The sequence below is a fragment of the Protomyctophum parallelum genome (genome assembly GCF_964188405.1).
Source record: "Protomyctophum parallelum genome assembly, chromosome: 10".
NCBI lineage: Eukaryota > Metazoa > Chordata > Actinopteri > Myctophiformes > Myctophidae > Protomyctophum > Protomyctophum parallelum.
This window is the reverse complement of record NC_139704.1, coordinates 21,540,790-21,552,811: the sequence shown is the minus strand read 5'-3', so window position 1 is coordinate 21,552,811 and position 12,022 is coordinate 21,540,790. Positions and strand designations below refer to the sequence as shown.

Below are 12,022 nucleotides of genomic sequence, written 5' to 3'. Positions count from 1 at the left end.
CAGCAGGGATGCTGCTGAGGAACACGTGGTCTTTCACTAGCTTCTCAAAGCACTTCACGAGGTCAGTGCAACCAGGTGGTAGTCATATACTGTAGGCTGGCCGGGGAGGCGTTTCTTGGGTACGGGAACGATGAACAGCAGTGTTCATTCTGTTGACTAAGAAGACTAAGATTAAAAGAATTAAACAAATAATTTGATATTTATTCGACTAAGACTAGACTAAACAATTTCTTAAGACGACTAACACTGATGAACAGCAACAATTGACCAAAAGCAGTTCAGCATATGGTTGAGCGGAGTCCCTCAGGGCGCTATACTACTGTCTGTATGTTCTGTTTTCTGTTATTGTGCGGAAAGCTTTTGCTGAAGATAGTAGATCGTCAAGCTCACAACGCACACCTTTGGTCACATCACCATAAGGTGAGCTTGTCGATCTGCAATTTTCTGCGCAAACTTTCCCCATAATATGGAATACTGTTTAAGTAGGAAATTTAAATATACTGTATAAGCAAAACAAATCCTTGTCTTTAAACAAAGAATAAGCAGGCAAAGTGATGTGTATTTTCAGGTATTTAATAAAAGTCATTAGGGTTCTACTGTTTTACATTTACAGTTGAGACATTCCTCAATTATCTTGGATAACAGTAACATGTCTAGACCGATTTGTTTATCTTTTAATGTTCACTTTGTACAAAACAAAAAGGCCAACATTTTTCCTTTTGTATAAAAAAATATAAGTTAATTTAAATTTTAACTCTAAGAAAATAACAATAGTAATAATAGCAATAATAAGAATAATCATTTAATAATAGTAATGATAATCATATGCTAAACATAGTGCAGACAATGGGATTATAACTGGTGCTGAAAAGTAAATCCCCATCTATACTTTCTTGTATGACGGTGTCATGCGGTGGAAATAGATCTATTTTCGGAGCATGCCACCGTCGTACAAAGGAGCATAAATTAAGCATAACGTTGCTGTCGGGCAGAAACCTCTTATGTCCATATTCAAACATTGTTTTTTTCTCTCCGTAAATTAACAGCCTACTCGATCATACTACAGCGTCACACAAAAGCATCAAAAGTAGCAGATCTGCAAGCACGAAGTGCGGTGCAAAGTGACGCGTTTTGAGCTTGTCGATCTGCTACTTTTGAATTTGAATACTGAAAAGTAACAGTTTTGGACATATGAGTTTTTTACACCCGACAGAGACAATAAGAAACAACAGTGCAGTGAGTTGGACTCCATGTTTCACGGTGGGGTGGGTCTTGGTGAAAATAACAAAAACAAATCTAAAGCTTAGACACCGACACGCACGCATGCACGCACACACACACGCATGGGTCGCACACTCAGACACAGACACACACACGCACACGCACAAGCACACACACACACACACACACACACACACACACACACAGTCAGAAAGTGCACGACTGCCATTCAGTTTAGCACCATCGGAGCAAACATCTCATTCCGTACAAACTAAACTGTAGCATATACACATTTATACACCGATTACTTGTGTATGTAATAAAATCATATAAAGTTCAGTTTAGGTGCATCATGCTATTGTTGCTCTTGTTTTTGAAGGTTTACTGGAAGCAATTCTGAAACGTATAACTACTGTAGACAAAACGCATCATGGAAACTGTGATGGTGAACTAGCACACGTGACGCGCCCCCACGAAGGATCTGCAACAACATAAACCAGTGGTTCTCAAACATTTTTCATTTTGAGGAACCCCCAGTTTGCTATGCATGAGGCCACACATGGAACCAAATGGACCCGTTTGTACACTGTCAGAGTTACAAACTTATTAAGTATCCATTTGGTTCTTAAAACCCATCTAGACCTGTTGTAACCTATATGTTAACTATCAATAATTTACCTGGGCACTCCCTGGAATCACTTCAAGGAACCCTGGGGGTCCCCCGGACACCCACTTTTCAGAACAATAATCAAAAATGCACATTCATACCTTTGGAGTCAGCGTACCAGTCTATAAACCAGTGATTCTCAACCTTTAACATTTAAAAGACCATCCCGTTTGGCCACAGAGCGCCATTTAAAAAAACAAAAATCTCTGGGATCCCCAATCTACATGGTTACATCATCATGGTGTAAGGGTCCATTTGGTTCCTAACTTTCAATCATTTACCCCCCGGAACCCCGTCACGGACCCCTGGGGATCCCTGGAACCCAGTGTTGCTTTAAACCTAAGACAAAATCGTAATTTCTCACTCTTAGGCTTGTTTTAGCAGTATAATTTCAATCATGGAGGGACTGTGTCCACTGGGATGCTAATTTGACACAAAATCTGTCTATTGGAAGATCTTGGAAATTGTTTTGCAGAATTATCACTTCACTTCTGTTCTGGAGAAAATGTCAGCATAAGGGAGGATATAATTTAATGTATTTCCGAATCCTTACAAGTGATAAGGAAACAAATTACGTACGTTTTCACTGCAGATTGTGAACGAAAGAGGATAGACTTGTGATGTACATAAAGAGCGTGTATGCCATATTTTGTTAAATAAGTGTGTTAAATTGCTGTATATTCTAATAGAAATAATTGCTATAGTGTGTTTGTTCAGCAACACAGGGTTTCCCCATCCCTCCAGCTCTTTAGTAATCAGAAAATAAATGTTCAAGTCAGGATACTAATTTTATCCAGTAAGGAGGCAGAACACAAGTAAAACTGGAAGTGATAAAATTGTGTACAATTGAAAGCTGAAGCCAATAATGCCTCCTGATTGGATAAAATGGCTGTACTGATTATTTTCCGTTTACTAAAGAGCTGGCGAGATTGAGAGACACCTGATATTGAACAAACACTCTGTAGCAATGATTACTAGCATATAGAGCTCCAACGTAGAACAAAAAACTGAAAACAACTTTTTAACAAAAAACGTCTAACTTACATCCCCTTTAACAAGGAGCAGTTATAGACATTGTGGAAAAATATATATATCTGTAGCAGATGTTTTCTAGTGTTCAGAATGGCCCCCCTGTTCCTTAGCTATGCGAGGACATTGAAGGCAGGATCTAAAAGAACGGTTCCCAAACCTTTCTGGATCAGGGCCCACTTGAAAAACTTGAAAGTGGGTTTTAAAGGTTTTAAAACGGCACTGTGTAACTTCTTTTTAACAAATAAAATGTAATTTAGTCCAATCTGTATATTAATACAATAAAGCTCATACAGTCAGGGGTTGTATTTTGTCTCCCTGCTCTTCTATTGAGATTTAGATCATGTCAAAGGTCTTGTCTCACCTAGACACATGGATCTGACGTGAATTCTGATCTGATGGTCAAGATTAAATGTATCCCCTTCCCCTGAGCAAGCAGCACTTGTGCACAAATCCGGGGTAGAAAAAGAAAGTTACATAAAGAAAGTATGAAAATAAAATAATAATAGTTTTTACTTGTGGGCTTACTTGCGATATCCTCATGGCCCGTCCAGTGGGCCCAGACCCACAGGTTGAGAACCGCTGATCTAAAGTGATGTGTCTAGGCTTCTTAATCAGAGGTCGTTGTTGAGCAGCTATTGGCATCGATGTTCAACCACACTCATAGTCTAGTATGAACTTCAAACAGCAAGAACGTGGAGAAAAGCTCCAACATGAGTTGAAATCTGGTTTCAGATGTACAAAATGCTAAGACTGTGCACGACTCTACTATTAACTGCGCTCTTTCTCCTTTTATTTCACTCAATAATTCATCATGCCAAACTTGCATGTTGTGAATTAGTGTAAGTGACAGATCATTGCATATATTTATCAACGTCACAGTAAAATTTGATTATTTCTTTAGCAAAAAACAACAACAAAAAACATGGCACTGCGTCTCCCAGGGGACGAAACAGTGAAGTAGCTTGCATGTAGTTTTGTGTTTCACTTTTATCTGAAAGTTTTTATTTTATTCTGCAAAAAAGCTATTGACGACTTTCGAAGGCTAAACATTTTCAGTTCCTCCAAAATGTTGCTTTTTTCCACTCCAAAGACCAAAGTATCTACAGTATAAGCCGGTACACATAAGATTATGACTACGGGAACATTGTTCAACGGTGCACATACTCCAGGCATGCTGCAAATGATCCCTATTGATGCTATTTGTGTGCTTAGTTCCTTTTTTTTTGTCTTGTGAACTCAGCGGTTATCCTAAAAAACGAACTGTCAGCCCAAGGTCAGATACTGCTAACCTCACAAGCTGATGGATACAGCAGATCCCTCAGTGCCGGGGGGCAGGGGGAGTGGTGTCTTTGTGTCCCTCAGTACTGGGGGGGGCAGGGGGGAGTGGTGTTTTTGTGTCGGTGGGCCACTTTTGGTTGGAACATTGTGACTCTCGTGTGACTCCGCTGGGTTTGTTGACATTATTTAACTCCTGCCGTCACAGTTTTAACTATGTCAGTGGTTCTCAAACTTTTTCATTTCAAGGACGATCCCCCCCACCCCCACCCATAACTCTTGAGACTCTCAGAGTTAGATAACTTTAAAGGGTCCATTTGGAACACGCTCAAGAAAACCTGAGGGTCCCTGGACCCCACTTTGAGAACCACTGATCTATGTTTTGCACAATATCACTTGTGGGGGATTTCTGTAATCTCCACATAGAATAGGCTGTATGAATTTTATTCAAGTACTGCAAAGGATTTTTGCTCAAAGAAATCTATATAAAACATTCTGGCGGTCACCTTTTTAACCACTTAACCACAAAAGTGTTACTTAGAAAATAAGCCAATCTCCAAGCTCACTGTGTGTCGCACTGCAACACATTGTGAGCTTGTAGACCCGCTATATCCGAAACATTCTCAAATTTGTTTAGTTTTAAAGACTTTCACCTATAATGATGTGCCCAAACATGGCACACGGGGGTTAAAGTGGTTAATAAGATGGCTTTGACATGCAACTGTTCTAAAAAATAAACATTCCTTCTGTCTCTGAATACCTATCTGAAGTAGTATGCAAACAATAAATCTACCAGAGAAGGCAAAACAGTACCATTAAAAGAACAAAAACAAAAAGGAAAGTCTGACCCAACAAAAGCTAAGATTTCACACATCCTAGCCTCTGGAAAGGTGCAGCGAGTAAGGCTTCTGCAAATACAAGACCATAAAGAAAACCAGCTGAAGTCAAATAAAAATAATAAAATAACATGGAACAACAAAATAAACAACCCCCCCCAAAAAACATACAAACGACTCGAGTCCATTCTACTAAAGGAAATTCCCAAGCTGAGCAGACGTATAGGGAGGATGGATCAAGTCCCTCCGGCGTCCTCTGTCAGTCAGTCTCTGGGACCGGTGAAATTGTCAGTGTTGACACCTTTGTCACCCGATGAGGTAACTGTGTGTGTGTGTGTGTGTGTGTGTGTGTGTGTGTGTGTGTGTGTGTGTGTATGTGTGTGTGTGTGTGTGTGTGTGTGTGTGTGTGTTTGAGTCACCTTCTGCACCCATTCATGCTACGGCGCGTTTTCCTGCAAAACAACAGAGAAACGAGCTCTTTCCACCCAGGAAGTCCAGACAGAGTCCTTGTGGCAGGATGTTGGGGTGTGATCCTGGGCCAGTTAGTTGTCCACCTTGACGGGGCCTGAGTCAGAGGGCTCACTGGGCTCCGCCTCCACAGGCTCTACAGAGGGGCTCAGCGGCACGTCGTCTTCTGCCTCTCCTCGTACGATCATCTCCCACTGGTTAAGGTTGTCCCTGCAAACACAACACATCCTCACATACAGTACAGGCAAAAAGCGCTTTGACAAAAACCTCCTAACTCCTGCACTTGAGCTGGATGTTTTGTGGAGAGTTGTATATGGCGAGGGTGTGTGTGTGTGTGTGTGTGTGTGTGTGTGTGTGTGTGTGTGTGTTTGTTGCAAATTTAACATTTAAAGCCTTATGTCAGTGATTCTCCAAACTTTTGTCAATGACCCCAATTATGGACCTGTAAGGGTCGATTTAGAATCCACTCAAGGAACCCTGGTTCTCAAAGTGGACCCCAATGCCCTATTTACTTTGTTGTACAACAAATAGCTAATATTGCTGATCTACTGGCTCACAACGCATAGGGAGGGACACATTGCGAACTTGTAGATCTACTATTTTAGATATTTTTGGAAAAAAATTGATAGATTTAGAATTTCAGTTTTTGAATTTGTTTGGAAAAACCTTCAAGATTTGCCCAAAATATTTTAGATACCCCAAGTGGCTCAAGTGCAAATACCATCTAATCATTTTCTAGGCATCAGACTCAAAAGCCTCTAACCGGTGCTAACCTGCCTCTGAACTGCGTCTAAAGAAACAGGACTGCCTTATGAATACAAATTGTAATAATAAACATTAAAAAAACACATTTTAATACCCAACCATGAGGTACGAGGACGGTACATATTCAGTTACTTGGCTAGCTAGCACACATGACTCGATTAAACTAGCCAAAAGCGAGTGCATCTACTGTTGATGTAAGTGCCAGCGAGCAGGTGACATCTTTTGAAGTAACCACGGTCTTATGACTGCACAACACCGGTGGTGATGTCAAGCCTTTGAAGCCAACATTAAGAGCAGAAACAGCTAGCGAAAAAAAAAAGTTCACAGATGTCTAAAAGTTTGCCAGGATTAACAATGCCAGAAAGCAAAGTCACCAGAAGAACAAACATGAGATTCATTATGAACCACAGTTAAATCTCAGTGTTGGCCTTTTTTTACACTCTTATGAAAACTGAGGATTATATTTTTCATTCTACTGAGCATACTCCTGTGCACCGTCAAGCCTGAAGTCTGATTTATACTTTGTCGCACTAGCACGGTGAACATTTTCGGCATGTGGCAAGAGTTACACGACAGGGTTTAAATTAAGCATGATGATGCAGAGACTGTTCCATTCACTGAGCTGGCCGGAGGTCGTTTACACATCGCTCAAAGGGAGTGTTTTCTGGTACCCGCCCAGGAGGAGGGAAAATTACTTTTACTGCTTCACCCAGCAGATGGCTGCTCTGAGGAGTCAAATGAGGGTCGGTTCAAGCTTGTTAAAGGTTCCCAACCTTTTTTCCTTGGAGCACCCCCCCCCCCCCCCCCCCCCCGATATGCACATGTATATTTTGCAATAACATGACAAAATGTACCCAAGGTTACCCACGGACCCAAGGTTGGTAAACACTGTGCTAGCTAAGGGATAAGTGTATTGCTCAGACTAGAGACATGTAGACGGGGCGAGCTGAGGGTCAAACTGGTGACATTCCGATAGCCAAAGGGCCTCTAACCACTCAGCTATATCCGCCACTGCATAACCCCCCCCCCCCCCCCCCCCCCGACACAAATCAGTGGCTGATCCCACCATCAGCCTGGCAGAGCAGAGCTGAGCCTCTGTGATGACGTGGAGAGCCAAGCTGAAACGTATGTTTGCATTCCCTGAATGTTTAACATGTTTAAAGCACTGACTTACACAGGAGAAGTGAATGTGCCATGTGAGCCTGATACGCACACCCTCACACATATGTATTTTAATGACCACCATTATGAATCATAATGGTGTTACTTGAGAGCCAAATATTTTCTGAGGTGGTTCTGCTTGTTGTAAAAAGGTTGAGAACCACTGATTTAACCATATTTCTGTTGTCCTTTTCTTAATTTCATAGGCTCAACATTCTTGGCTGGTTATCAATGGTAAAACGTGTTTTATCTAATATAGAGTTTTGCTTAAAAGTAATCCAAAAGTAACTGAAAGTAACCCCCCTACTTTTTAAATTGTGGTACTCGGATTACGTTACTGACGTAACTTGTAAATAACTGTTTAAAAAGTAATCCCACTTTTTAAAAGTAACCTTCCCAATCCTGCACACACGCACCACAGAATGTGATGCTGTACATAATGCACAAGACACTGCCTGATACTGTACATACACACATGAACCCTCACTGACACAATAAAAATGCAGGAGAAGTCACAGTACAGACAGACGCATGCACACAGAGAGAGAGTACGTCAAGGACGAGTACTCACTTGCATGAACTTAGTAGAGGGCTGGATGGAGGGAAGAGCTCTGACAGTGTTGTATAACATGGAACAGCAACAGCATTGTAGAATCCAACCTTAAGAAACACACAATAAACAACTAGTAAAGTACTTGGCATGATGAAAAATACATTCAGACACAATTTGCCAACCACTGTCTCTAAAGGCCTATTCATACTGATCTATGAGACATATCTGAATGATACGTCTCCACATAGCTCATGATTTAACATGTTTTCCAGTTTTGGAAGATGGACTGATTATAGTTTATACATGGATAATATGCGAGTTTCATCCTACTGGGTCACGCAACCCAGCTGTGCCCCCGTGTGTGCGTGTGTGTGTGTGTGTGTGTGTGTGCGTGCTCCGCAACCGTGGTCTTCAGGGTGGCTCGTTCCCATTAACCACCCGTGAGAGAAGACCTGGTCCAGATTTGGACTCATCCTGACTACTTCAACATTGACAAATTCCTTTGGACCTGTCAAGTTTTAAAGGATCATCATGGGCTTACCCAGAACTGCTGTCGGGAAGATCCAATGTGTGAACCCCTACAGTATATACTTTGATGTATATTATAGACGATACGAAGTATATGGCAACATGTCATATCCCACATTGAAATTGCACAGCACTTCACATGCACATAGCTGCTCTGGGCAGTTCCAGGGAAGAAGGGGAAACTTAAGACAACGTTTTTACAAGCCTGTAACCAGCGAGCAGCTTTCTTTGGCTCCAACTGCATCCAGGCCTAGCAGCAATATGACTGTACGGAATGGCTCGGATGTTTTTTTTTTCCCTTCTTTTTTTGAAGACCTCTGTTGTTTATCTGTATGTGGTATATTGCTGCTGTTAACGCCATACTTGATCATACTACAGCCGCACCACACAAGGTCATCAAAAGCAGCAAATCTGCTAGCTCGAAACGCTGCATGAAGTAACACACTACTACTTTTGCTACTTTTGAATTTGAATCCTGAAAAGTTAACAGTTTTGGACATTATGAGGTCTCCACCCGACAGAGACGGTATGTGTGTACTGTAACTCCATGTGTGTGTGTGTGTGTGTGTGTGTGTGTGTTGATACAACGTGCTCTCCTTACAGGAGACAGAGATGTTTACTTACTATTGTAATCATTTAGCATGAGGAGCAAGGCCATTGACTAGCTTCCCATCCCATGTAGGGAAGAGTTAGGCCCATACTGTATACGCTGTATGCAGGGGTGGAAGTCAAATTATTAACGCCGCAATATAAAAATACTCGTTAGCAAATGTACAAAAGTGGTGGCATCAACACTTACAGAAGTAAAAGTACTCAAATGTTATAAAACAGGTAATAAAACAAGTATGTGTGGTTAAAATGGTTAATGTACAGTATACAACAATCTAAATCTACGTCACTTATGACTAAAGCTGTCAAATAATTGTACCGAAGTAAAAAGTACAATATATCAGGTGGAAACCTCACATGTCGCTTTGCACAGCGTTTCGAACTTGTGGATCTGCTACCGTTAGTGTTAGTGTGATCAAGTAGGGGTTTAAATTGATGAAAAAACTAAAGGTTTGAATATGGAGATAAAAGGTTTATATTTCTGAGTGTTTTTCCCTTTCATTCCCTTTGTTTATTAAAGCATTTCAAAATTCTCATTTGCATGTATAGTATGTGATAAAGATAACAAAAGAGTGGTCAGATGGGTCGACCACACATGCATTTTCAGAGCATGTTTATTGTCATGATCGATTGTGTTCAATGTATTCTTTAAGTTCGTTCATATTTATCGGTATCACATTGGATACGCATGTTTTAAAGGAAAAAAAATACCATGACTTTTTATTTTATTTTTCATATTAATCACTTGCAATAATATCCTGTTGGACGCACGCACCTACCCCCACACCACGACCGACACAGCCCTGGGTTAGGCAACCAGATCTGCAGGAGATCACCTTTCTAGTCTTTGTTAAAGTATCCGCTTTCACTTTTGAACAACGACATTGAACCTCGTGGCTCACCAAAGACATCATCGGATCACAAGTCGTTGATGAGAGCAATGATAGGCAGACACACGTCACTCCCAAGGTCTCACCTGTCCCTGGGGCACCTCGTCCTTCTTATCCCTGTCCATCATAGGAATGGGCTGCAGGCCAATCTTCTTCATTTCATCTCCCTGCGGAGACGTGCAACGAGATGAGTTGAGTACCGTGCCTACTTTTCTTTTATCTGTACAGCTTCGTATGGCGTCACTGCTCTTGACTTTTGGTTGCATGATTTCACGACCCCGGCCTAAAGGACCTGGTATTATACTGTTGACTGAACATAAATAATACCATGTTATTTGAATCATTGGTTCTCAAAGTGGGAGTGTACACGGGTCCATTTGGTTCCATCTGTACACTCTTAGAGTTATGATGGTCCCGGTCTAATGTGTGGGGTTCAGGGAACCCCCCCAGGCTACTAAATACCATTTACAAAAATATATTAGATATTACAAAAAACCCACTTGTATTTACTATTTACACAAATATTTGTAATTTTTAACACCACAAATCTTGTACGGGGGTCCCTGGTAGGAAATATTTATGGGGTTCTGTGGCCTAATACACAATACATGTACGGGTCCTTTTGAGAACCACTGATTTAAACAGAGTCCAGAGATTCCAGAGTGTAATTTGGCGGATTTAGTTTTAAATATGTCGTTACCACTGAGCGCCAGTCATGCGCCTGTAATAAATTAGTACTCATAAAGTATGAATTAACAGTTTCCAACTTCACCTCAGCCCAGAACTCGGCGTAGATGTCGTTGGCTGTGAGTCGTGTGATTGGCCAAACCTTGGTGACAGAGCACAGGTCACATGCCGTCATCATCAGACCAATCACGCGGTCCCTATCGGAGAGGGGGAGCTTTATTATAGTTGTGGGGTATAGCTCATGTAAAAGGTCTGTACCTCTTGCTATGATTCTATGTCAAACTTTATTTTATTGATTTATTTATAAAGCACATTTACAACATTGACCAAAGTGCTGTACAGGGTGAGAACAAACAGTTACAACAACAAACAGATCAAGACACAAACACTGAGGGCCATATATTCGTCATTGCCTTACTTATCCTTATCCCTAAACTGTTTTGCAATTCTTTATTATTTTGAAAAACATTTTAAATTTGTTCAACTAGCCGATGTTGACACCTTGTGAGCTTATAGATCGCCTATTTGAACTATTAAAAAATATTTTTTCAAAATAGTAAAAAGTTGTATAGAAGTTTAGGGATAACGGGTAAGGCACTGAAGCCAAGGGATAAAAGTGTGTTTTAAGGGATTTAAAAGACTGCCCGCTCGTCTATCGGTGCAGGCGCATGCTACATACAGTTGTGTTCCCTTCATTTTTGCCTGGACGTCAAATCAGAATCTATAGGAATTGAAAGGTACCTACAGGTTTTTAATCTCAGCCACACCCCTAGTCCAACCCCCAGATTCTTAGCCACACTCGTTTTCAAACTAGTGAGCACTGAGATTAATTGATTGAGTGAGTGTATAGGCTCTGGCCTGACAGCACGCTGTGTGTTCGAGTCCCGTTCATGACAACCTTTGCTGCGTGTCTCTCTCTCCCTCTTTCCTGTCCATCTTCACTTCAACTATCAATAAAGGCAGAAAAGCCAAAAACTAATCTTAACTCGGGGATCCTTTAGAATCCTGGCCACGGTTGCATCACCAGGGCTCAGTGGGACTTGACCTTTGACCTGACCTGTGTGCATGGTTGTCGAGGTCCAAGCCGCCGGTGGTGAGCAGCTCTGACAGCTGCTTGCGGTTGCCGAAGTAAAGGGCGAGGTCCGTCGCGATGATGGCCTTGCGGATGATATCCAGCACCTGCTCGTACTCGCTGGAAGTCAGGTTGGAGAAAATATTGTGCCCTTCCAGCTATTGAGAAATAAAGAGATCAATAAAAAAGCAAAAGCTCCACTTATGAGGCGTTCGGCTCAGCCATGCTGCTGCAGTGGGCCATCTGCGGCTCCGCTCC

The 12,022-nt window shown here is 41.5% G+C and overlaps 1 protein-coding gene across 4 annotated transcripts in view; it reads right to left on the bottom strand.

Moving 5' to 3' along the window:
* The window catches only part of pde10a (phosphodiesterase 10A), an 88,598-nt gene that overhangs the window by 147 nt on the left and 76,429 nt on the right, over positions 1 to 12,022 (bottom strand). For 2 of the 4 annotated variants that reach the window (XM_083775646.1, XM_083775647.1), the window contains 5 exons: positions 11,750 to 11,922; positions 10,778 to 10,889; positions 10,092 to 10,172; positions 7,997 to 8,085; positions 558 to 5,709 (listed from right to left, as the gene is read on the bottom strand). In XM_083775646.1, the coding sequence (XP_083631772.1) occupies positions 5,574 to 5,709; positions 7,997 to 8,085; positions 10,092 to 10,172; positions 10,778 to 10,889; positions 11,750 to 11,922 (591 nt within the window). In that variant the 3' untranslated portion in view covers positions 558 to 5,573. Of the gene's footprint in view, positions 1 to 557; positions 5,710 to 7,996; positions 8,086 to 10,091; positions 10,173 to 10,777; positions 10,890 to 11,749; positions 11,923 to 12,022 lie in introns of those variants that run through there. The other 2 variants (XR_014569897.1, XR_014569896.1) reach the window with 2 other exon arrangements.